At 39.9% G+C, this 25,065-nt stretch overlaps 2 protein-coding genes across 2 annotated transcripts in view; one reads left to right on the top strand and one right to left on the bottom strand.

The window, feature by feature from the left end:
- The first annotated feature begins 2,952 nt into the window (after positions 1-2,952).
- LOC124619442 (cyclin-H) overlaps positions 2,953-25,065 on the top strand; it is a 93,600-nt gene continuing 71,487 nt past the window's right edge. Inside the window, exon 1 of the mRNA XM_047145829.1 lies at positions 2,953-3,025. The gene's annotated coding sequence lies outside the window, so the exon portion shown is untranslated. The remainder of the gene's footprint in view (positions 3,026-25,065) is intronic.
- LOC124620187 (cilia- and flagella-associated protein 45-like) overlaps positions 4,542-25,065 on the bottom strand; it is a 219,547-nt gene continuing 199,023 nt past the window's right edge. The window contains exons 9-10 of the mRNA XM_047146857.1: positions 4,684-4,853; positions 4,542-4,608 (exon numbers count right to left, since the gene is read on the bottom strand). Coding sequence (XP_047002813.1) covers positions 4,542-4,608; positions 4,684-4,853 — 237 coding nt within the window. The remainder of the gene's footprint in view (positions 4,609-4,683; positions 4,854-25,065) is intronic.

Genomic DNA, 25,065 nt, shown 5'->3' with positions numbered 1-25,065 from the left:
GGGAGCCATGAACATATATAACCCTGGGACTAATTAAAAGAGCCATTCCATAAAAAAATACAGAATTGTAAAGAACATTACTGGCACCATTGTGTCAAAATATAGAAACTCTTTGCCAAATGCTGCCAGGGGGCAATATAACGTTCCCTGGCAACACTCACACTATTAATAAACTAAAATATGATTGCACTATATACGCCGCTATGAAGCAATTTGTATATACTGTAATTATTTAACAAAAAATATTATTTAACTTTGTGTAAAGGATATTCGTTATTATTGTAATATTTTCTGTAGTAATATTTTCGATGTATTTATGATTGTAATATTTCTATACTCATAATGTAATTGCGAAATGTGTCAATATCTGCGATAACAAAAATGTAAAATTCAGCCACAGAGGAAAATAATGTTGTAAGATTACAAAGAGATGTTAATGGTCAGCAGTAGTATAAAAAGCACCACATAGTGTGTATTCTTTGTCGTCTTCCTCGAGAGCTGAGAGAGAGAGGAACCTGTGATGTAGCATTTTATGAATGGGTAGACTTCATTTGTCTGTATCTAGAGTTAGCCGCCATTAGAGGAGAAATTACAAACTAATGTAAGTTGAATTATTGTTGTGGTCTAAATACATTATAATTTAGCAAAAGTGTGTATTACTAATGTAAATTAGCTTGCCCATGTCATCCATAATATTTCTTTAAAGAATTTTCAGCATTTTTAGCGGTGTTGCTGGGCTGTGCCGCGACCGAACGATTTGCAGCGGCGGCACATTTAAAAAATTGTTCCGCTAAGAAAAATTAACCATACCCGTAAATTGGGAGCAGATAAAAATTAGCAGTGAATTAAGAAAACGTTTTTCTTTTACAGCGATCCAGAGACTGACGGAATTTATTACTAGTTTCACATTTGCGCATTCATAGGCAGATAGTTAACGTTGAAATTTAACAATTTGTTGGTTCTTTCAAATAACTTAAATGTATAGTGAAGTGTGTTTTATCAATGATAATTAAACGTCGGCTTGGCAATATTTAACCATTTTCTGCTAATAGAGACAGTCTTGTGTTCCATAGCTAATGCTGGGAAAGAATTCAGTAAATATTTTAAAAAAACCCACTGCATTTAGAAAATGTGTGCCAAGGCCGAATTATGTAAAGGATTTAATTCTCAACTAAATATTCTTAATCAGTTAATATGAATTCACGTAATTTTAAATGTACTTAATTCTGTCTAGATGAATTTTTATTACCACACGTAAATAAGAGGTGCTACAACAAAGTTCGTACTGACTGAAAGAAAACAAAAGAGCAAATAACAAAAAACAAATTTAAAAAAGGTAACTATTTAATTTTTTTATTTTTTTTATTTCATTAAAGAAGTTCACCCACTATTTGTTTTCTTTTTACTGGAAGAAAGTGTTTAATGTAAATACATTGTTCTTTCCAGCGTATTCTTTTAATATTTGGCCTATGTTATTTCTGCAGTAATATCCACATTTTTCACATATAACAATTTTTAGTTTTTGAACTAATTTAGGATAGAAACATTTCATTATCATGTTGAAGCCCCGTTAGCTGACATTTATCTTCCACTATTTGTAGACCTTCCATCTGTCATCAGAATATGAGGTTTTAATCATTTATACAAATATTTTTGTTTACTTTTAAAAGAAGTGTTGACAGTATGTTTTCAGTTTCTTAAATATTACATATATGATTTTATTTTTCTTGTTGAGATTGAAGCTTATACCTGTATAATTCCTTATCTATTCTTCTGCAACAAAACAAATTTCGTTTTTTAAATTTTATTTCGCTTTCATTTCTTCGCCAGAATTCTGATAGCCCTTTTCATCCAATCTGATGGCATATGTTTTCTCTTTAAACGCCATGACTGTATATTGAGATCCTACAATTATGAAATTTCTAGTCGCTAATAGGAAGTAATACAGGCATTAGGATCTACAAGAGCCATCTTATTGTCCATTAAGTCAAGTTTTGAATAGTAAGCTATAGGTAAACATCATTTACGATGGCCTGAAGAGCTTAGACAAACAGTGTTAAATCTTGACACGAATATCGTCGCAGCAATCTGAGTCAACCCTAAGTGCTCCTAAATTTCAAAGCCTGAGACCAACATGTCCATTTGGATGCTGATCACACGCCAGCAAAGCCCTTGAGTCGATATTATAATTTGGCAGTTAGTCAATTGTTGGAGATTTGAAATCGTTCAAAGCTTCGAATTTGCTAACATTGATGCACCACACTGTCTACAGGGTGGACTGATAAGCAACACATACATATTTTATATCCACAGTCTTCCCAGGATGGATACGGTATGTTATCGTTTCTAACACCTGCTTGAATGCCTAGATTCGACACTGAGATCTAATGCAATTGATCCTAATAATTAACATTAAGCTGTAATTAATAGCTCATCCTTGTAGAGTTACCCTTTGCAGCATTTTCGTAAATGCTATTTAATCTTAATTATGTGTACAAAATTGCTACACTGGGACTGGACTCAACAACAGAAAACCAAAAGTGTCTCTGTGCTCAGCAAATGCCAGCAAATATGACTTGTCATGCAGTAGCAAGTCAACAAGAAGAAACAGAATTAGTGTCGCTTCTTTATTATTATCTTAGTGGAAATAGGGTTTGTTTGGAAAGGCGGTTTAGTTCTTACAAGCTAAGTAAATCAAGAGCGCTTTCTCAAATCGACTCCTAAATTTTACCCTGCATTGTTTTCTCTAGAGCAGAAATATAAATACTTCTCCTAGATGCAGTGTAAATTTTTCATCGTGATTTCGCATCAAGGTTTATTATGGGTGAAAGGAACAACAAGTTTGAGACTTGATGCTGTATTTGGGGCCGTTTTACTACAGACTATTCACGTTCGCACCCAGCAGGCGACCATGGACTATACAGTTCACAGCAACATCTGTGGAATGTGAAGGCAAAGAGTAACTAAATACTAGCTTCCAACGAATAACTTTGTAATATTTTGGTTGTGAGTGCGTACACATGCGGTGAGTGTTGTGACGTTCAGATATTTAAAGAATTGTGTGTAGTTTTAAATTGTCAATCGATATTTCGTGGTATTGAATTGTTAGAAACACTTTTGTAATATTTGACCGTTGTCGTCTGTAAATACAGTTTCTGAGTGCCCTGTTGTCCGTAACGCAAATGTTTGGTGTTAAATCGCCCCGAAATATTAAGCAAGAATCACTAGATTTCTTCAGCGTGTCATTTCTTGTTTTACTCCCGACGAACAAACACACAATGAAATGATGCTCCGCTTCTGCATCAGGATGCTATACATATTCTTTTGATGCTGTTTTTATTGCTTGCTCAAATAACGCCCCAGCTTCAAAAGTTTGACAGAGAATTTATGGTTTACAGTACTCCGTGTTACGGATTTTCAGTGTGGTTACTCTCGATATAAAGATGCGAGTTATACCTTCCGTACTGACATTGAATGAAAGGTTTTTCGTTGAGGCATTTACTGTTTGTGCGCATACGCAGATATTTATTTAAATTATAAAGCGAAGTTTCTCACCGAAATTCCACACAAAGTAAGACTGAGAAAATTATGTAGAGATATTGTAATGAAATGGATATTGCAATGTTGACTGGAATATTCTCGTTCAAATTCTGAAGGTGGCAGGGGTAAAATACAGGGAGCGAAAGGCTATTTACAATTTGTACAGAAACCAGATGGCAGTTATAAGAGTCGAGGGACATGAAAGAGAAGCAGTGGTTGGGAAGGGACTGAGACAGGGTTGTTTGACTGATGACCTCAGAAGTTAAGTCCCTAAGTGCTCAGACACATTTGAACCAGGCCGACTTATCAGTAAAGCCATAAATTTGAAAAAAAAAGAAAAATCAAATTCTTCCTTTGTGACTATATTATAAATAAATACCGATTATAAGTCACTAAAAGCTGAATATCCATGTGTCAACATTAAAATATAAAAGAACGACCTCCTACGTGCTGTAGCATTAGAGGCCTGTTTATAATAGGAATTGCTACTGCCAGTGCAGTAAATAGGAATGTTCACTTATTGAATATCCAGTTAATCAGGTAATTGAATAACTATTCAGTGAATATTTGCTTAAGAAATACTCAGCTTGAGTAGGTAATGAGGTGAGAAATAGGTAGTGCCATATTACACATTCAGAGTAAAGTCTGGGTGTTGGTTTAGAGAAAAAATTGTTTACCTAGTAAGATCATAAGCGTAAAGTTTCATGTGAGGCAAGGAAAGACAAACTGTAAATAGTAGTTTTGTGAAAATTGGTTATTTGGAAGAGAAATGGGGTGGTCGAGGAAGTGATAGCAAATAAGTATTTTCATTGAAATCTTAATTTTAGAAATGTTAAAGAAATATTTGTCAAGTACTTAAATTTATTTCTTGTTTTTCCTTTTTTCATTGTTTAAATATTTGTGTTTTGAAAATTACTTACAAAGTTTTAAATAATATAGAAATTAAATTGTTTGACATGAGATTGTCTAATTTACTTTCCATTTCATATGAAGGAAAACTCTTACTCTTTGACAAGCTTGAGTTGTCTTTCAACTTCCTTGATGTAAACTTCAGGTAGCTTATCCTTCCTGAAATATATTACTAGGATGAGTACCTTATTTAGATATAGTTTTGTTAAGGAATCAAAATTTGGATTGCCGTACCTTAATTCCCTCACTTTCCGCATCATGGTTTCTTTTATATGACGTTCACAGCGCTTTTCTTCTTCCTTCAGAATTTCTATTTCCTTGAAAAGCTCTTGTCTCTGTCTGATGCGTTCCTGTTCCTTTTCTTGTATTTGTTTAATGACTGCTTGTCTGTGTTTGATTGCCTCCTGCAAGTATTATGTATCTGTAGGCCCAGTTACTCTTCTAACAGCAGTAAACACAAGATTGATTTATTTGTTAGCAGTCGCATCTCTAAGAGACATTTCAAACATTTTTCCTCTACATGTGATCAGTGTTGTCGAATGATAAGTCACTGCTGAGAAACAGAATGTCACTTGTGGTAAGCCCAAGTACTTAATGTTTTCTGTTTTGGTTGTGATGCATCAACTTAAACTTTAGCATAATACCACAGACAGTGTAATAAAATCTTTTCGGTAATATATGCTTTTACAGTACATAGTTTCCACCCATTATGCACAGCTAAAGCTGCCCAAAATCTTGATTTGATGACAGACTGATCTGTAGTGCAGCCCAAGATCTAGCTTTGAGTTGGAAGGTGACAGTTTGGTTACAAAGTGGTGAAGCCAATGAATATGAAAGCAGAAAACCTGATTGTGGTAACAAACTGAACTGTAGTGAAGTCTAATGTTTAGGTCTGACATATTGGTAAATACAAGGGGGGTTCATTACGTAACTTTTACCCCAAACACTATTTTTTCATATAGACCGAAATATGATTCAGGACCTTTATGCCATCTTCAGTGGATTTTATTGATGCAGATCTAAATTGTGGACATGTTTTCAGCGGAAATTAATCTATGCAAATTTGGCTTAAAACTGTTATTGTTTGGTGTCATTACCTTAGTTTATATTATTGGGTTATGGAGGATCCTCAGTACAGAGCTGGGTACTGGCAGCTTGTCATCTATGACTAAATGACGTTAAATTTAATTTGATTTGTGAGTTAACAAGTCTCTTTACCCCTGAATGTCATTCTGTTGTGTGAAGACATTTTTTGGCTGAATTTGTGATTACCTACATTTAGCTTTTACAAATCATCTTTCATCTGCATATTCTCATGGGCTGTTGAGAAGCACACACAAACACTACACATGTAATGCAAAAGTTTGTTTGTTAATAGCACTTTTCAGATCTGCCAGAAGTGTGTGTGGGGGGGTGGGGGGGGGGGGGGGTGCAGGAGACTGTGACTTGAAGGTCAATAGGACTGTTCAATACAAATGGTCAGCTTATGTTTATGGCTGCTGTCAGTGTACCATTTGGTGCATATATTCATAATTTTGGTGTTAGTTGGCAAAGCCAATGAATTTGAAACCAAGAAAAATAAAACTTGTGACACATTGATCTATAGTTTAGCCCAAGGTGTAGGTTAGGTTTGAAGGCAATAGTTTGATGTGAGTTGGTGAAGCCTGTAAATGGGATAACAAAAAACACCTATGGTACTGAGTCACATGCTTTTTGGAAGTCAAGACCTACTGCATGTATGAGACTGCTTTGGTCAATGGCTTTCAGAATGTGACGTGAGAAAAGAGCGGGTTGGGTTCAGCATGAACTATGCTGTGTAGGCGGTGATAATTGTAATTCTAAAAAGGGTAGGTGCTTAGAACTGTGAATGTTACCAAACTGTTAATTTAATAAGTCGTGGTTGCAACATACAGACAGTAATTATTTATTAAACAATGGGAAAGGTGGTAGAGGGTATCTCAGGGAAGATCAGTTGACATTCTGAAAAATGGTGCAAATGCACAAGGCAGTACTGAGTGCATGGCTCACATTAGAAAATAGATTTTTAAGAAAGGCAAATGTATTTTTGTATCATTATTTTGTAGTGTTAGAGAAAGCTTTTGGCAATGTTGGCTGGACTGTACACTTCAGAACTCTGAAGGTAGCAGGGATGAAACAAGAAGTGAAAGGTTATCTACAATTTGTACAGAAACTGGACCACAGGTATAATAGTTGAAGATGTGAAAGGGAAGCAATAGTTGAGAAGGAAGTGAAACAGATTTTTTGTTTGCCAGTTACCAATGTTATTCAGTCTTTCCATTGACCAAGCTTTGAAAAAAACCAAAGAAAAATTTAGAAAGGTAATTTAAGTTCAGAGAGAGCAAATAAAAACTTTGAGGTTTGCTTATGACATTGTAATTCTGTCCGAGAAAGCAAAGGACTTGGATGAGCAGTTGAATGGAATGGGCACCCTCTTGAAATGAGGCTATAATATGGACCTCGCAAATAACCAAATGTAGTTGAATTATGTGGTGCTGAGTGAAGTAGATTAGGAAATGAGACACTAAAAGTAGTAGAACAGGTTTGCTATTTGGGCAGAAAAGTAACTGATGAACACCAAAGTAGAGCGCAAGTGAAGAGGAAGAAAAGCATTTACAAAAACGAGATTTGATAACACTGAACATAAATTTAAATATAAGGGAGTCTTTTTTGAAGGAAGTATTTGGAATGTATCTTGAATGGAAGTGAAATGTGATCAGTAAGTGGTTTGTTGAAGAAAAAACTAGAAGATTTTGATATGTAGCTCTACAGAAAAATGCTGAAAATTAGATGGATGGACACAATAACTAATGACACACTAAACCAAATTGGAAAAAAAGAAACTTATGGCAAAACCTAACCAAATAAAAGGATTGGTTGATAGGACGTACCTGAGGCACTAAGGAACAGTTGATTTGGTAATCAGCTGCAGTAGAGGAAGAGACTAGTGCAGGGTGGACCATCTTGGAAAGCTGCATCAAACCAGTCTTCAGACCACAACTGCAGCAACCCAAGATTACTCCACTGCCAGAAGAAAAATGCAACACCCTCAAGGACAACGACAATGACAAGAGAGGTGACAGGTAGTTCATCATTGTAGGAGTATATGATAATATATTCTGACCAAATGACACACGACTTCCACGGTAAAGAGTGTCCAAATACTTACTTTACTTTACTTTTCCGTGTCCAGATCAAATTTTATTTTTCCAATAGTTAGCCACCGCTATGGCTTTGTCGTTGGCTTGTAGCAGGTCACTAAAACTGCAGGGCTCCGGCAGTAGTCGGCACATGAGCAGATGTGCCTCGTCTTGTACCTCTCCGCATCCGCAAAGAACGCTGTCATCGTTAGTCAGCAGTCCCCACTTGCACAGATTAGTTTTGCATCTGGGTACACCAGCCCTCAGCCTATTTAGTGTTCTCCACACTGTATAAGAAAGTTTGTTTCCAGGTGCCATTTGCTCTTTTGGTATTATCTGCAGTGCGGTTTGTTCATTCTCCCATTTACGGACTCTTATCTTCCTGTGAACCATCAAGGATCTTGGTTCTTGCAGTAAAGCTATTTCTAGACTTAAGCCTCTGAGCCTGAGTGGCGTGCCCATTCAGTGGGTGTCGAGAATCTGTTTCTTTCTTTGTTCTCTCAGTGTCTGCTGCCACCTGCCTTCTGATCTTGGATGGAGCAATTCCAGCAAGTAGGTACAAATTACCCGTTGGTGTGGGTCTGAGACAGCCTGTAACAATTCGCATTGTCTCATTTACACTTACATCAACCTGTTTCGCATGTGCAGATGCTTCCCATACTGACCAAATACTTGCATCAATACAAAGCATATCCACCTCTGGTGGCAACAAAGACATGTATTTTTGCTTGCAAATGTTCATAAAGGCACCAAATGGCATCCTGTGGTAGATTATCCCAAGGATCTTGCACCTTTTGTTGGAATTTGGCAATGCTTCTTGCAGGCTCTGAAGAATGAGTTCAATTGGTGAGATTTAAGGTGATCTTGGTGGCCAGAACAGTTGTTGTGCACCAAGAAGAGCACATTGTACCACAACAGCCATATGTGGGTGTGCATTGTCCTGCTGAAAAAGCAGATCATCTTCTCTTTGAAGAAATGACTGTAGCATGGGAATAGGATCCTGTACAGTGTACCAGACACTGGTTACTTTACTCTGCAGAAACACCAAATGTGACCATGAGTTGTATCTGATGGTGTACCGCATCATGAGCCCTGGAATGGGGGCCTTTATATTATGGTGAATGCTCACTGGAACAAGCAGCCACCAGATCTATGTCATACACATGTACATCCATCACTCACATACAGATGGAACATACTCTACACTAAAGACAACAGAGTGCTATTCCACTGTCCAGTCAGCTGCTTCACAACACCAGAGTAGCCATGCTAGACAGTGTCATGGTGTCAGTGGTAACCTGGCCAGAAGCATACGCCATCTTAATCCTGCTGAAGCTGATAGTTCCCAGTGGTCCCTGATGACAGCAGGTGCAACATTGGCTTGAATTTTATTCCTTTATTATATTCGTTCAGCCACCACTGCTCACATAATGCATCCATGTTGAGTGATTCTGTTCTATGCAGACATTCAGAACCTTGTCTATAGGTACGGAAGTGTTCCACAGACTGCTGCTGAAAACAGCAACACTCCACTGGTACACTGCGCCCAACGTTCCACTGATACACTGCGCCCTACATGTGCAGCAAACTGTGATGCATCCATCCAGCTTCCCACAGTGCCACATTGTGACACCATTCAAATGGCCGAAGCTGTTCAGTGTGAAGTAACCCTCCTCCTCAGGGCAGTTTTACAGTTTATGATGTTACCTCTTCTGCTGGCACAGAATGAGCATTACTGCGCTAATGGTCTTTGCAGATTGTTGCACATAGGGAGGGGTCAGATACATTTCCAGTATGCTTATCCTTATCAGTGCAGTTATAACTGTGAAGCTGTAAACGATTCCATTTTTGAAACCACATGAAGGAAATGTCGTGACCATAAACTAGTAAGTTTCCCCTGACCTTTCACAGCTAGGGTGACAAGCAGGATCACTTCAACAATCATCATTATGACTTGCTAATGGCAAGAGAGAATGGCACTCATTTCATTTCTCACCATTTGTCATACTAGTGTGAGTTGATTAATTTTGGTTGGAACACCACAGTAAGAAATTCTGTAAAAAGACATCTTATGCTGTCTATTACCAGCTGTATTGGTTAATAACGTGTGACTGAAACATTTGCCAACTAATCATTGTAGTTCTTGATCACCCCAAAGAGTTTGTCTGATCATGATGGTAACATCCTGCATAACAAAAATTAAATTTATTTTACATAACAGGATAAAAGCACAAAATTCACTATGGTAATTTGAGTAAGTGCAGCCAGAGTTGACTATAACATCTGAGCATAGCAGACAATGCCATTCTCACACGATTCTGATCATGTGCTCCATTCAGCACACTCAGGATTTTAGACCTCTATACCTGGCATAACCCATTGTTCATTAATGTCAACAATCCATTCCCAACATTGTTGGTGGGTGATTTAAACAGGGAGATGTGACATACTCCCACCAATGATGTAGAGCAGGAAATTACTCTTGTGAAGCAGGTCTTACAATGTGAGCAATGTGTTAGGGGCAGACACGATAAAAAAGTCATGAATAAAATTGATCACACGCTTCAGTGGAATGTAATTGGGCTCAGGGCTTAGTGAAGGACTTGACAATCATAGTACAGGGAAGACCACCCTACATGTCTTCAAGGCACATCTAAAAGAATGTCACCTACGTTGTGGGGTTACAGCCTCTGCAGAAATGACAGCCTTAGTGGGACGGGGTCATACATGCTATTGCCTGTCGCTGTAATGATTTTAATGTAGAGTCATGCTGTGCAAATACTCCATACATTCCTTTAATGTGCTACACAGTTCAATTACTATGCGCCCCTTAGACTGAGCAGTTGAGAGCATTGTCTCTTTGGTAACTTTAGGTCTTAAGAACACAGGACAGAGCACACACACTAGTATTGCTCTAGGATTATTCTGTCACTAATCTGTAAAATTTCTTTCCTGCCCTTGCAGTTGCTGCTCAGTGGGAAGTGTTTCGTGATTTGCATGTCACTTATCACTTTCCTAATGACGCAATGATCAGTTTGGGTGGTACCTAACATGATTGCTGAAATCGTTACACTGAAAGCAAAATGGATACTGGACAGCTGACCTTCCATTTTTCAACATTGTCAGAGTATCTAGTAATGAGTAGACTGTATTACAACCATGAGCCACAAAAACACTGATGCATTTATTCCAAACTTCATGCTGCTTGTAAAGACTGCCTGTCCTTTGGTGGAATGAACAGTGGCCCTCTGCAGTCAAGGGCAGAATGTCGAGCAATGTGGTTATCCTGAAGGAAGTCATTCACAAGGGGGGGGGGGGGGTGCAGGAGACTGTGACTTGAAGGTCAATAGGACTGTTCAATACAAATGGTCAGCTTATGTTTATGGCTGCTGTCAGTGTACCATTTGGTGCATATATTCATAATTTTGGTGTTAGTTGGCAAAGCCAATGAATTTAAAACCAAGAAAAATAAAACTTGTGACACATTGATCTATAGTTTAGCCCAAGGTGTAGGTTAGGTTTGAAGGCAATAGTTTGATGTGAGTTGGTGAAGCCTGTAAATGGGATAACAAAAAACACCTATGGTACTGAGTCACATGCTTTTTGGAAGTCAAGACCTACTGCATGTATGAGACTGCTTTGGTCAATGGCTTTCAGAATGTGACGTGAGAAAAGAGCGGGTTGGGTTCAGCATGAACTATGCTGTGTAGGCGGTGATAATTGTAATTCTAAAAAGGGTAGGTGCTTAGAACTGTGAATGTTACCAAACTGTTAATTTAATAAGTCGTGGTTGCAACATACAGACAGTAATTATTTATTAAACAATGGGAAAGGTGGTAGAGGGTATCTCAGGGAAGATCAGTTGACATTCTGAAAAATGGTGCAAATGCACAAGGCAGTACTGAGTGCATGGCTCACATTAGAAAATAGATTTTTAAGAAAGGCAAATGTATTTTTGTATCATTATTTTGTAGTGTTAGAGAAAGCTTTTGGCAATGTTGGCTGGACTGTACACTTCAGAACTCTGAAGGTAGCAGGGATGAAACAAGAAGTGAAAGGTTATCTACAATTTGTACAGAAACTGGACCACAGGTATAATAGTTGAAGATGTGAAAGGGAAGCAATAGTTGAGAAGGAAGTGAAACAGATTTTTTGTTTGCCAGTTACCAATGTTATTCAGTCTTTCCATTGACCAAGCTTTGAAAAAAACCAAAGAAAAATTTAGAAAGGTAATTTAAGTTCAGAGAGAGCAAATAAAAACTTTGAGGTTTGCTTATGACATTGTAATTCTGTCCGAGAAAGCAAAGGACTTGGATGAGCAGTTGAATGGAATGGGCACCCTCTTGAAATGAGGCTATAATATGGACCTCGCAAATAACCAAATGTAGTTGAATTATGTGGTGCTGAGTGAAGTAGATTAGGAAATGAGACACTAAAAGTAGTAGAACAGGTTTGCTATTTGGGCAGAAAAGTAACTGATGAACACCAAAGTAGAGCGCAAGTGAAGAGGAAGAAAAGCATTTACAAAAACGAGATTTGATAACACTGAACATAAATTTAAATATAAGGGAGTCTTTTTTGAAGGAAGTATTTGGAATGTATCTTGAATGGAAGTGAAATGTGATCAGTAAGTGGTTTGTTGAAGAAAAAACTAGAAGATTTTGATATGTAGCTCTACAGAAAAATGCTGAAAATTAGATGGATGGACACAATAACTAATGACACACTAAACCAAATTGGAAAAAAAGAAACTTATGGCAAAACCTAACCAAATAAAAGGATTGGTTGATAGGACGTACCTGAGGCACTAAGGAACAGTTGATTTGGTAATCAGCTGCAGTAGAGGAAGAGACTAGTGCAGGGTGGACCATCTTGGAAAGCTGCATCAAACCAGTCTTCAGACCACAACTGCAGCAACCCAAGATTACTCCACTGCCAGAAGAAAAATGCAACACCCTCAAGGACAACGACAATGACAAGAGAGGTGACAGGTAGTTCATCATTGTAGGAGTATATGATAATATATTCTGACCAAATGACACACGACTTCCACGGTAAAGAGTGTCCAAATACTTACTTTACTTTACTTTTCCGTGTCCAGATCAAATTTTATTTTTCCAATAGTTAGCCACCGCTATGGCTTTGTCGTTGGCTTGTAGCAGGTCACTAAAACTGCAGGGCTCCGGCAGTAGTCGGCACATGAGCAGATGTGCCTCGTCTTGTACCTCTCCGCATCCGCAAAGAACGCTGTCATCGTTAGTCAGCAGTCCCCACTTGCACAGATTAGTTTTGCATCTGGGTACACCAGCCCTCAGCCTATTTAGTGTTCTCCACACTGTATAAGAAAGTTTGTTTCCAGGTGCCATTTGCTCTTTTGGTATTATCTGCAGTGCGGTTTGTTCATTCTCCCATTTACGGACTCTTATCTTCCTGTGAACCATCAAGGATCTTGGTTCTTGCAGTAAAGCTATTTCTAGACTTAAGCCTCTGAGCCTGAGTGGCGTGCCCATTCAGTGGGTGTCGAGAATCTGTTTCTTTCTTTGTTCTCTCAGTGTCTGCTGCCACCTGCCTTCTGATCTTGGATGGAGCAATTCCAGCAAGTAGGTACAAATTACCCGTTGGTGTGGGTCTGAGACAGCCTGTAACAATTCGCATTGTCTCATTTACACTTACATCAACCTGTTTCGCATGTGCAGATGCTTCCCATACTGACCAAATACTTGCATCAATACAAAGCATATCCACCTCTGGTGGCAACAAAGACATGTATTTTTGCTTGCAAATGTTCATAAAGGCACCAAATGGCATCCTGTGGTAGATTATCCCAAGGATCTTGCACCTTTTGTTGGAATTTGGCAATGCTTCTTGCAGGCTCTGAAGAATGAGTTCAATTGGTGAGATTTAAGGTGATCTTGGTGGCCAGAACAGTTGTTGTGCACCAAGAAGAGCACATTGTACCACAACAGCCATATGTGGGTGTGCATTGTCCTGCTGAAAAAGCAGATCATCTTCTCTTTGAAGAAATGACTGTAGCATGGGAATAGGATCCTGTACAGTGTACCAGACACTGGTTACTTTACTCTGCAGAAACACCAAATGTGACCATGAGTTGTATCTGATGGTGTACCGCATCATGAGCCCTGGAATGGGGGCCTTTATATTATGGTGAATGCTCACTGGAACAAGCAGCCACCAGATCTATGTCATACACATGTACATCCATCACTCACATACAGATGGAACATACTCTACACTAAAGACAACAGAGTGCTATTCCACTGTCCAGTCAGCTGCTTCACAACACCAGAGTAGCCATGCTAGACAGTGTCATGGTGTCAGTGGTAACCTGGCCAGAAGCATACGCCATCTTAATCCTGCTGAAGCTGATAGTTCCCAGTGGTCCCTGATGACAGCAGGTGCAACATTGGCTTGAATTTTATTCCTTTATTATATTCGTTCAGCCACCACTGCTCACATAATGCATCCATGTTGAGTGATTCTGTTCTATGCAGACATTCAGAACCTTGTCTATAGGTACGGAAGTGTTCCACAGACTGCTGCTGAAAACAGCAACACTCCACTGGTACACTGCGCCCAACGTTCCACTGATACACTGCGCCCTACATGTGCAGCAAACTGTGATGCATCCATCCAGCTTCCCACAGTGCCACATTGTGACACCATTCAAATGGCCGAAGCTGTTCAGTGTGAAGTAACCCTCCTCCTCAGGGCAGTTTTACAGTTTATGATGTTACCTCTTCTGCTGGCACAGAATGAGCATTACTGCGCTAATGGTCTTTGCAGATTGTTGCACATAGGGAGGGGTCAGATACATTTCCAGTATGCTTATCCTTATCAGTGCAGTTATAACTGTGAAGCTGTAAACGATTCCATTTTTGAAACCACATGAAGGAAATGTCGTGACCATAAACTAGTAAGTTTCCCCTGACCTTTCACAGCTAGGGTGACAAGCAGGATCACTTCAACAATCATCATTATGACTTGCTAATGGCAAGAGAGAATGGCACTCATTTCATTTCTCACCATTTGTCATACTAGTGTGAGTTGATTAATTTTGGTTGGAACACCACAGTAAGAAATTCTGTAAAAAGACATCTTATGCTGTCTATTACCAGCTGTATTGGTTAATAACGTGTGACTGAAACATTTGCCAACTAATCATTGTAGTTCTTGATCACCCCAAAGAGTTTGTCTGATCATGATGGTAACATCCTGCATAACAAAAATTAAATTTATTTTACATAACAGGATAAAAGCACAAAATTCACTATGGTAATTTGAGTAAGTGCAGCCAGAGTTGACTATAACATCTGAGCATAGCAGACAATGCCATTCTCACACGATTCTGATCATGTGCTCCATTCAGCACACTCAGGATTTTAGACCTCTATACCTGGCATAACCCATTGTTCATTAATGTCAACAATCCATTCCCAACATTGTTGGTGGGTGATTTAAACAGGGAGATGTGACATACTCCCACCAATGATGTAGAGCAGGAAATTACTCTTGTGAAGCAGGTCTTACAATGTGAGCAATGTGTTAGGGGCAGACACGATAAAAAAGTCATGAATAAAATTGATCACACGCTTCAGTGGAATGTAATTGGGCTCAGGGCTTAGTGAAGGACTTGACAATCATAGTACAGGGAAGACCACCCTACATGTCTTCAAGGCACATCTAAAAGAATGTCACCTACGTTGTGGGGTTACAGCCTCTGCAGAAATGACAGCCTTAGTGGGACGGGGTCATACATGCTATTGCCTGTCGCTGTAATGATTTTAATGTAGAGTCATGCTGTGCAAATACTCCATACATTCCTTTAATGTGCTACACAGTTCAATTACTATGCGCCCCTTAGACTGAGCAGTTGAGAGCATTGTCTCTTTGGTAACTTTAGGTCTTAAGAACACAGGACAGAGCACACACACTAGTATTGCTCTAGGATTATTCTGTCACTAATCTGTAAAATTTCTTTCCTGCCCTTGCAGTTGCTGCTCAGTGGGAAGTGTTTCGTGATTTGCATGTCACTTATCACTTTCCTAATGACGCAATGATCAGTTTGGGTGGTACCTAACATGATTGCTGAAATCGTTACACTGAAAGCAAAATGGATACTGGACAGCTGACCTTCCATTTTTCAACATTGTCAGAGTATCTAGTAATGAGTAGACTGTATTACAACCATGAGCCACAAAAACACTGATGCATTTATTCCAAACTTCATGCTGCTTGTAAAGACTGCCTGTCCTTTGGTGGAATGAACAGTGGCCCTCTGCAGTCAAGGGCAGAATGTCGAGCAATGTGGTTATCCTGAAGGAAGTCATTCACAAGGGGGGGGGGGGGGTGCAGGAGACTGTGACTTGAAGGTCAATAGGACTGTTCAATACAAATGGTCAGCTTATGTTTATGGCTGCTGTCAGTGTACCATTTGGTGCATATATTCATAATTTTGGTGTTAGTTGGCAAAGCCAATGAATTTGAAACCAAGAAAAATAAAACTTGTGACACATTGATCTATAGTTTAGCCCAAGGTGTAGGTTAGGTTTGAAGGCAATAGTTTGATGTGAGTTGGTGAAGCCTGTAAATGGGATAACAAAAAACACCTATGGTACTGAGTCACATGCTTTTTGGAAGTCAAGACCTACTGCATGTATGAGACTGCTTTGGTCAATGGCTTTCAGAATGTGACGTGAGAAAAGAGCGGGTTGGGTTCAGCATGAACTATGCTGTGTAGGCGGTGATAATTGTAATTCTAAAAAGGGTAGGTGCTTAGAACTGTGAATGTTACCAAACTGTTAATTTAATAAGTCGTGGTTGCAACATACAGACAGTAATTATTTATTAAACAATGGGAAAGGTGGTAGAGGGTATCTCAGGGAAGATCAGTTGACATTCTGAAAAATGGTGCAAATGCACAAGGCAGTACTGAGTGCATGGCTCACATTAGAAAATAGATTTTTAAGAAAGGCAAATGTATTTTTGTATCATTATTTTGTAGTGTTAGAGAAAGCTTTTGGCAATGTTGGCTGGACTGTACACTTCAGAACTCTGAAGGTAGCAGGGATGAAACAAGAAGTGAAAGGTTATCTACAATTTGTACAGAAACTGGACCACAGGTATAATAGTTGAAGATGTGAAAGGGAAGCAATAGTTGAGAAGGAAGTGAAACAGATTTTTTGTTTGCCAGTTACCAATGTTATTCAGTCTTTCCATTGACCAAGCTTTGAAAAAAACCAAAGAAAAATTTAGAAAGGTAATTTAAGTTCAGAGAGAGCAAATAAAAACTTTGAGGTTTGCTTATGACATTGTAATTCTGTCCGAGAAAGCAAAGGACTTGGATGAGCAGTTGAATGGAATGGGCACCCTCTTGAAATGAGGCTATAATATGGACCTCGCAAATAACCAAATGTAGTTGAATTATGTGGTGCTGAGTGAAGTAGATTAGGAAATGAGACACTAAAAGTAGTAGAACAGGTTTGCTATTTGGGCAGAAAAGTAACTGATGAACACCAAAGTAGAGCGCAAGTGAAGAGGAAGAAAAGCATTTACAAAAACGAGATTTGATAACACTGAACATAAATTTAAATATAAGGGAGTCTTTTTTGAAGGAAGTATTTGGAATGTATCTTGAATGGAAGTGAAATGTGATCAGTAAGTGGTTTGTTGAAGAAAAAACTAGAAGATTTTGATATGTAGCTCTACAGAAAAATGCTGAAAATTAGATGGATGGACACAATAACTAATGACACACTAAACCAAATTGGAAAAAAAGAAACTTATGGCAAAACCTAACCAAATAAAAGGATTGGTTGATAGGACGTACCTGAGGCACTAAGGAACAGTTGATTTGGTAATCAGCTGCAGTAGAGGAAGAGACTAGTGCAGGGTGGACCATCTTGGAAAGCTGCATCAAACCAGTCTTCAGACCACAACTGCAGCAACCCAAGATTACTCCACTGCCAGAAGAAAAATGCAACACCCTCAAGGACAACGACAATGACAAGAGAGGTGACAGGTAGTTCATCATTGTAGGAGTATATGATAATATATTCTGACCAAATGACACACGACTTCCACGGTAAAGAGTGTCCAAATACTTACTTTACTTTACTTTTCCGTGTCCAGATCAAATTTTATTTTTCCAATAGTTAGCCACCGCTATGGCTTTGTCGTTGGCTTGTAGCAGGTCACTAAAACTGCAGGGCTCCGGCAGTAGTCGGCACATGAGCAGATGTGCCTCGTCTTGTACCTCTCCGCATCCGCAAAGAACGCTGTCATCGTTAGTCAGCAGTCCCCACTTGCACAGATTAGTTTTGCATCTGGGTACACCAGCCCTCAGCCTATTTAGTGTTCTCCACACTGTATAAGAAAGTTTGTTTCCAGGTGCCATTTGCTCTTTTGGTATTATCTGCAGTGCGGTTTGTTCATTCTCCCATTTACGGACTCTTATCTTCCTGTGAACCATCAAGGATCTTGGTTCTTGCAGTAAAGCTATTTCTAGACTTAAGCCTCTGAGCCTGAGTGGCGTGCCCATTCAGTGGGTGTCGAGAATCTGTTTCTTTCTTTGTTCTCTCAGTGTCTGCTGCCACCTGCCTTCTGATCTTGGATGGAGCAATTCCAGCAAGTAGGTACAAATTACCCGTTGGTGTGGGTCTGAGACAGCCTGTAACAATTCGCATTGTCTCATTTACACTTACATCAACCTGTTTCGCATGTGCAGATGCTTCCCATACTGACCAAATACTTGCATCAATACAAAGCATATCCACCTCTGGTGGCAACAAAGACATGTATTTTTGCTTGCAAATGTTCATAAAGGCACCAAATGGCATCCTGTGGTAGATTATCCCAAGGATCTTGCACCTTTTGTTGGAATTTGGCAATGCTTCTTGCAGGCTCTGAAGAATGAGTTCAATTGGTGAGATTTAAGGTGATCTTGGTGGCCAGAACAGTTGTTGTGCACCAAGAAGAGCACATTGTACCACAACAGCCATATGTGGGTGTGCATTGTCCTGCTGAAAAAGCAGATCATCTTCTCTTTGAAGAAATGACTGTAGCATGGGAATAGGATCCTGTACAGTGTACCAGACACTGGTTACTTTACTCTGCAGAAACACCAAATGTGACCATGAGTTGTATCTGATGGTGTACCGCATCATGAGCCCTGGAATGGGGGCCTTTATATTATGGTGAATGCTCACTGGAACAAGCAGCCACCAGATCTATGTCATACACATGTACATCCATCACTCACATACAGATGGAACATACTCTACACTAAAGACAACAGAGTGCTATTCCACTGTCCAGTCAGCTGCTTCACAACACCAGAGTAGCCATGCTAGACAGTGTCATGGTGTCAGTGGTAACCTGGCCAGAAGCATACGCCATCTTAATCCTGCTGAAGCTGATAGTTCCCAGTGGTCCCTGATGACAGCAGGTGCAACATTGGCTTGAATTTTATTCCTTTATTATATTCGTTCAGCCACCACTGCTCACATAATGCATCCATGTTGAGTGATTCTGTTCTATGCAGACATTCAGAACCTTGTCTATAGGTACGGAAGTGTTCCACAGACTGCTGCTGAAAACAGCAACACTCCACTGGTACACTGCGCCCAACGTTCCACTGATACACTGCGCCCTACATGTGCAGCAAACTGTGATGCATCCATCCAGCTTCCCACAGTGCCACATTGTGACACCATTCAAATGGCCGAAGCTGTTCAGTGTGAAGTAACCCTCCTCCTCAGGGCAGTTTTACAGTTTATGATGTTACCTCTTCTGCTGGCACAGAATGAGCATTACTGCGCTAATGGTCTTTGCAGATTGTTGCACATAGGGAGGGGTCAGATACATTTCCAGTATGCTTATCCTTATCAGTGCAGTTATAACTGTGAAGCTGTAAACGATTCCATTTTTGAAACCACATGAAGGAAATGTCGTGACCATAAACTAGTAAGTTTCCCCTGACCTTTCACAGCTAGGGTGACAAGCAGGATCACTTCAACAATCATCATTATGACTTGCTAATGGCAAGAGAGAATGGCACTCATTTCATTTCTCACCATTTGTCATACTAGTGTGAGTTGATTAATTTTGGTTGGAACACCACAGTAAGAAATTCTGTAAAAAGACATCTTATGCTGTCTATTACCAGCTGTATTGGTTAATAACGTGTGACTGAAACATTTGCCAACTAATCATTGTAGTTCTTGATCACCCCAAAGAGTTTGTCTGATCATGATGGTAACATCCTGCATAACAAAAATTAAATTTATTTTACATAACAGGATAAAAGCACAAAATTCACTATGGTAATTTGAGTAAGTGCAGCCAGAGTTGACTATAACATCTGAGCATAGCAGACAATGCCATTCTCACACGATTCTGATCATGTGCTCCATTCAGCACACTCAGGATTTTAGACCTCTATACCTGGCATAACCCATTGTTCATTAATGTCAACAATCCATTCCCAACATTGTTGGTGGGTGATTTAAACAGGGAGATGTGACATACTCCCACCAATGATGTAGAGCAGGAAATTACTCTTGTGAAGCAGGTCTTACAATGTGAGCAATGTGTTAGGGGCAGACACGATAAAAAAGTCATGAATAAAATTGATCACACGCTTCAGTGGAATGTAATTGGGCTCAGGGCTTAGTGAAGGACTTGACAATCATAGTACAGGGAAGACCACCCTACATGTCTTCAAGGCACATCTAAAAGAATGTCACCTACGTTGTGGGGTTACAGCCTCTGCAGAAATGACAGCCTTAGTGGGACGGGGTCATACATGCTATTGCCTGTCGCTGTAATGATTTTAATGTAGAGTCATGCTGTGCAAATACTCCATACATTCCTTTAATGTGCTACACAGTTCAATTACTATGCGCCCCTTAGACTGAGCAGTTGAGAGCATTGTCTCTTTGGTAACTTTAGGTCTTAAGAACACAGGACAGAGCACACACACTAGTATTGCTCTAGGATTATTCTGTCACTAATCTGTAAAATTTCTTTCCTGCCCTTGCAGTTGCTGCTCAGTGGGAAGTGTTTCGTGATTTGCATGTCACTTATCACTTTCCTAATGACGCAATGATCAGTTTGGGTGGTACCTAACATGATTGCTGAAATCGTTACACTGAAAGCAAAATGGATACTGGACAGCTGACCTTCCATTTTTCAACATTGTCAGAGTATCTAGTAATGAGTAGACTGTATTACAACCATGAGCCACAAAAACACTGATGCATTTATTCCAAACTTCATGCTGCTTGTAAAGACTGCCTGTCCTTTGGTGGAATGAACAGTGGCCCTCTGCAGTCAAGGGCAGAATGTCGAGCAATGTGGTTATCCTGAAGGAAGTCATTCACAAGATGTGCATGATGGGGGCACAAATTGTCGTCCATGAGGATGAGTGCCTTGCCAGTATGCTGCTGATATGGCTCCACTATCAGTCGGAAGATGGCATTCACGTTTCGTACAGCCGTTACGGCGCCTTCCATGACCACCAGTGGCGTACGATGGCCCCACGTAATGCCACCCCAAAACAGCAGGGAACCCCCACCTTGCTGCACTTGCTAGACAGTGTGTGTAAAGCATTCAGCCTGACTGGGTTGCCTCCAAACACGTCTCCGATGATTGTCTGGTTGAAGGCATATGCGACACTCATCGGTGAAGAGAACGTGATGCCAATCCTGAACGGTCCATTTGACATGTTTTTGAGCCCCTCTTTACTGTTCTGCATGGTGTTGTGGTCGCAAAGATGCAGCTCACCATGGATGTCAGGAGTGAAGTTGCGCATCATGCAGCCTACGGCGCACAGTTTGAGTCATATCACGACATCCTGTGGCTGCACAAAAAGCATTATTCAACATGGTGGCATTACTGTCAGGGTTCCTCCGAGCCATAATCCGTAGGTAGCGGTCATCTGCTGCAGTAGTTGCCCTCGGGCGGCCTGAGCTAGGCATGTCATCGACAGTTCCTGTCTCTCTGTATCCCCTCCATGTCCAAACAACATTGCTTTGGTTCATTCTGAGACACCTGGGCTCTTCCCTTGTTGAGAGGCCTTCCTGCCACTGAGTAGCAATGTTGACGCAATCGAACCGCGGTATTGATCGTCCAGACATGTTTGAACTACAGACAACATGAGCCATGTACCTCCTTCCTGGTGGAATGACTGGAACTGATCAGTTGTCAGAACCCCTCCGTCTAATAGGTGCTGCTTGTGCATGGTTGTTTACATCTATGGGTGAGGTTAATGACATCTCTGAACAGTCAAAGGGGCTGTGCCTGTGATACAATATCCACAGTCAACGTCTATCTTCCGGAGTTCTGGAAACCGGGGTGATGCAAAACTTTTTTTGATGTGTGTAGAAATTAAAATCTCCATATCAGCCAGAGGAACACACTTCTCTGGAGTGGCTGCCACTAGCTGCACCCCAGAGCTACTGGTGAAAGGGGCAGTTGAGGCTTTGGTTTCGAATACTTTGTACTGAACCAATGCCCATTCTCCATTTATGAATTGGATTTTGTGTTATATGCGGCTTGGAACACAACACCTGTTCAGGAAGAAAATCTGTTATAGATTATACCATCGCATGGCATCTCCCAGGTACAGCTCATGTCTTTCTATATAACCATTTCCACAATCCTTTGAGGGATCTGATAATAGTAACTCTCCTGAAAATGAGGCAAGAGTTGTACTTGGCCAAGTGACTATTTCACTCATTATGTAGGAAAAATCATGGTATGGGAGGTAAACCATGCCTTGTCTGAGTGAGGCTAATCAGTTCCCCCCTGGAGCTGACTAGATCCAATGTGCTATCCTACACAAGCAACACTTCAGTGTTATGTTTTTGGACCTTGAAGGCTTTAAATATCACTTGGAAACCCAATAACTTTGAGCATTTCTATGAATGTAACCACCTACCCATATTTCTTCGATCTTTCCGTTCGTGTATCTTCAGGTATCACATTGGCAGAGTCCCTTTAAATTGGTCCTTGAATGTTGTGTTCTAAGTATTATCATCTTTGCTGTTACTAACAGTAGCATTAGCTGCACTGTTAAGAGACTAGTGCCCTAATGCAACAGTAGTGAAAGACTAATCAGCCTACACATTAGTGTCAGCCATTCTGTGTGTGTTTTAGTCAACTTCTTGGACTTCTGAGGGACACTGTTTTGAGTGTGTAAGAGTCAGTAAGATTACAGGTTTTTTTCTTATCATAAACTAATACACCTTATGGAAATGATAACCAGGTCCTTTACAGCACTTAGTATCCTGAAGTACGTCAGTCAAAATTTTTGGGTCATAGGCAGAACACGTCTGCTCTAGTTTTATAACACTGTTGCAAAGTCTGGTTTGGGTGTCAGGCATATGGATCAACAAGACTTGTGCATTTGAAGACTCCTACATGAGGTCTTAATACATGTTCCAAGTGGGTACAGGACTCACCCCATGCTCATCCTCTGTTCTGAGGATGGTTAGCTCACTTTACCCAAATAGATGCAACTCCTCATGGTGCATTAGCTATAAGCATTTATTTGATGCACAGTTACCAGTATTACACCTGCTGTGGCCACTACTCTTATAAATTGCATTAGCAAATTGCCTATGAGCAACAAAACTAATTGGGGTTCACACAGAAGCATATTAAATGTCTTTTGTTGAGAAATTCACTCCACTTCCTGCCCAGGCTTTGCAGCTGGCTGTGACAACATAGTCTCGATAAAATCAACATTAATTTCAATGCCCTGGAATATGAGTAAGAACGTTCTGGTTATCTTTCATAAAACCAATTTTAAAACATCTTGTTCTAGCATAGCAGTTGTTTGCAAATTTCCATTGAAGGGTCTAGGCAATGGAAATTACTGTGATAGTGCCCTTGAGATCCAAAGTAAAAACTCATGGAATATCAAAACTTTGACACTGAACTACTATCAAAGCATTGATAGCAAAGTTACCAAATTTACTGCCTTCCAGAAAAGATGTCAGGCAGAAATTACACACAGAATTGAGATCTGGGTGAGACCCGAAGTAGAAAGCTCTGAAATATTTAGTGAGGCATAGAATTTACGTAGAAAAGACTGGTTAGTAAACCCCATTGCAAGGGTAATGTTCGGTGCAGTTGAGAAAAATGTTGTCTAGCATTGTTAAAATTTAGTCTGACAGTGAAGTTATCTAGATGTGAGTAACTTTCTTAAGTGAATTCAAATCAGTCATCAGATGGTTTTACCAGCCACTTGATTCCACCATAACAATTGTAGAGTCATTCAAAGTAAGTCCAAGCTCAGTCGTGAAGTAGTACCCCAACTACGCAGTATTAGTTGGAGACAACATTAATCTACCAAGTATGGTTTGGTAAGTCTATAAATTCATTGCAGATGGTACAGGCAGACAGTCTTCTGTTGTAGCTCTGAACACGTTTTCCGTAAAATGTATTGACAACCCACGCACAATAGAAATATTTCAGACCTTGTAGCTACAAAAAAAGCCTGAATCAGAATAGACACAAGAATCAGTGAACATGATGTCATCTCAGCGATGATGGTTACTAAAGTTAATAAATCCATCAAGAAGGCTAGTAGAATTTTTATCCTGGAAAGAGTAGGCAATGGATGGACATCATTTAGTCCCAATATGTTGGACATAATATGCACTATTAGGGCAGGAGTCTTTCATTATTAATCAAATCATCCTCAGTCCTGGATTCAAACCCTGCCACTGCTTAAATTTTGCATAAAAATAACCAGCAATGGTGGCCAAAACTTCCGGGATAAGAAGTCGCCCTCACTCTGTCAGTGGTCTTGTCAAAAGAGGACAGAGGAGTGGACAGAGGTTCAAGGCATGCTCTTGCCCTCAGAGTGGGAAACTGCCCCTATAAGGCAGAGGAATCACCAATGATCAACACCATGAGGATGCAGAAGGCAATGGAAACCACTGCATTGAAGACACACAATATGTATCCACAGAATATGTGGCCTCTAATTGGAAAAGTGTTGTGATGATCTCTCCATTGGCAAAAGATACCAGAATAGTTCCCCATGGGAAACTAGAAAATCTGAAAAGAGAAATGCTGAGGCACAATCCAGGTATAGTGGAAGTCAGTTAAGTGAAATGGAAAGAGGAAAAGAATTTCTGCTCGGATGAGTACAGAGTAATACCTACAGCAGCAGGAAATGGTATAATGGGAGTAGGATTTGTTATGAATGGGAAGTTAGGGCAGAGTGAGTTACTGTGAACAGTTCAGTGATAGGGTTGTTCTCATCAGAATCAACAGCAAACCAATGACGACAATGATAATTCAGGAATACATGCTGAAGTTGCAAGCCGAAGATGAAGAGGTAGCGAAAATGTATGAGAATATTGAGCAGGTAATTCAGTAAAAAGCAATAAATTAATTTTGCTATTTGGGGAGCAAAATAACTGAC

The sequence above is a fragment of the Schistocerca americana genome, chromosome 6, assembly GCF_021461395.2.
Source record: "Schistocerca americana isolate TAMUIC-IGC-003095 chromosome 6, iqSchAmer2.1, whole genome shotgun sequence".
NCBI classification, from domain to species: Eukaryota; Metazoa; Arthropoda; class Insecta; order Orthoptera; family Acrididae; genus Schistocerca; species Schistocerca americana.
This window is presented reverse-complemented; position numbering and strand designations above follow the sequence as displayed.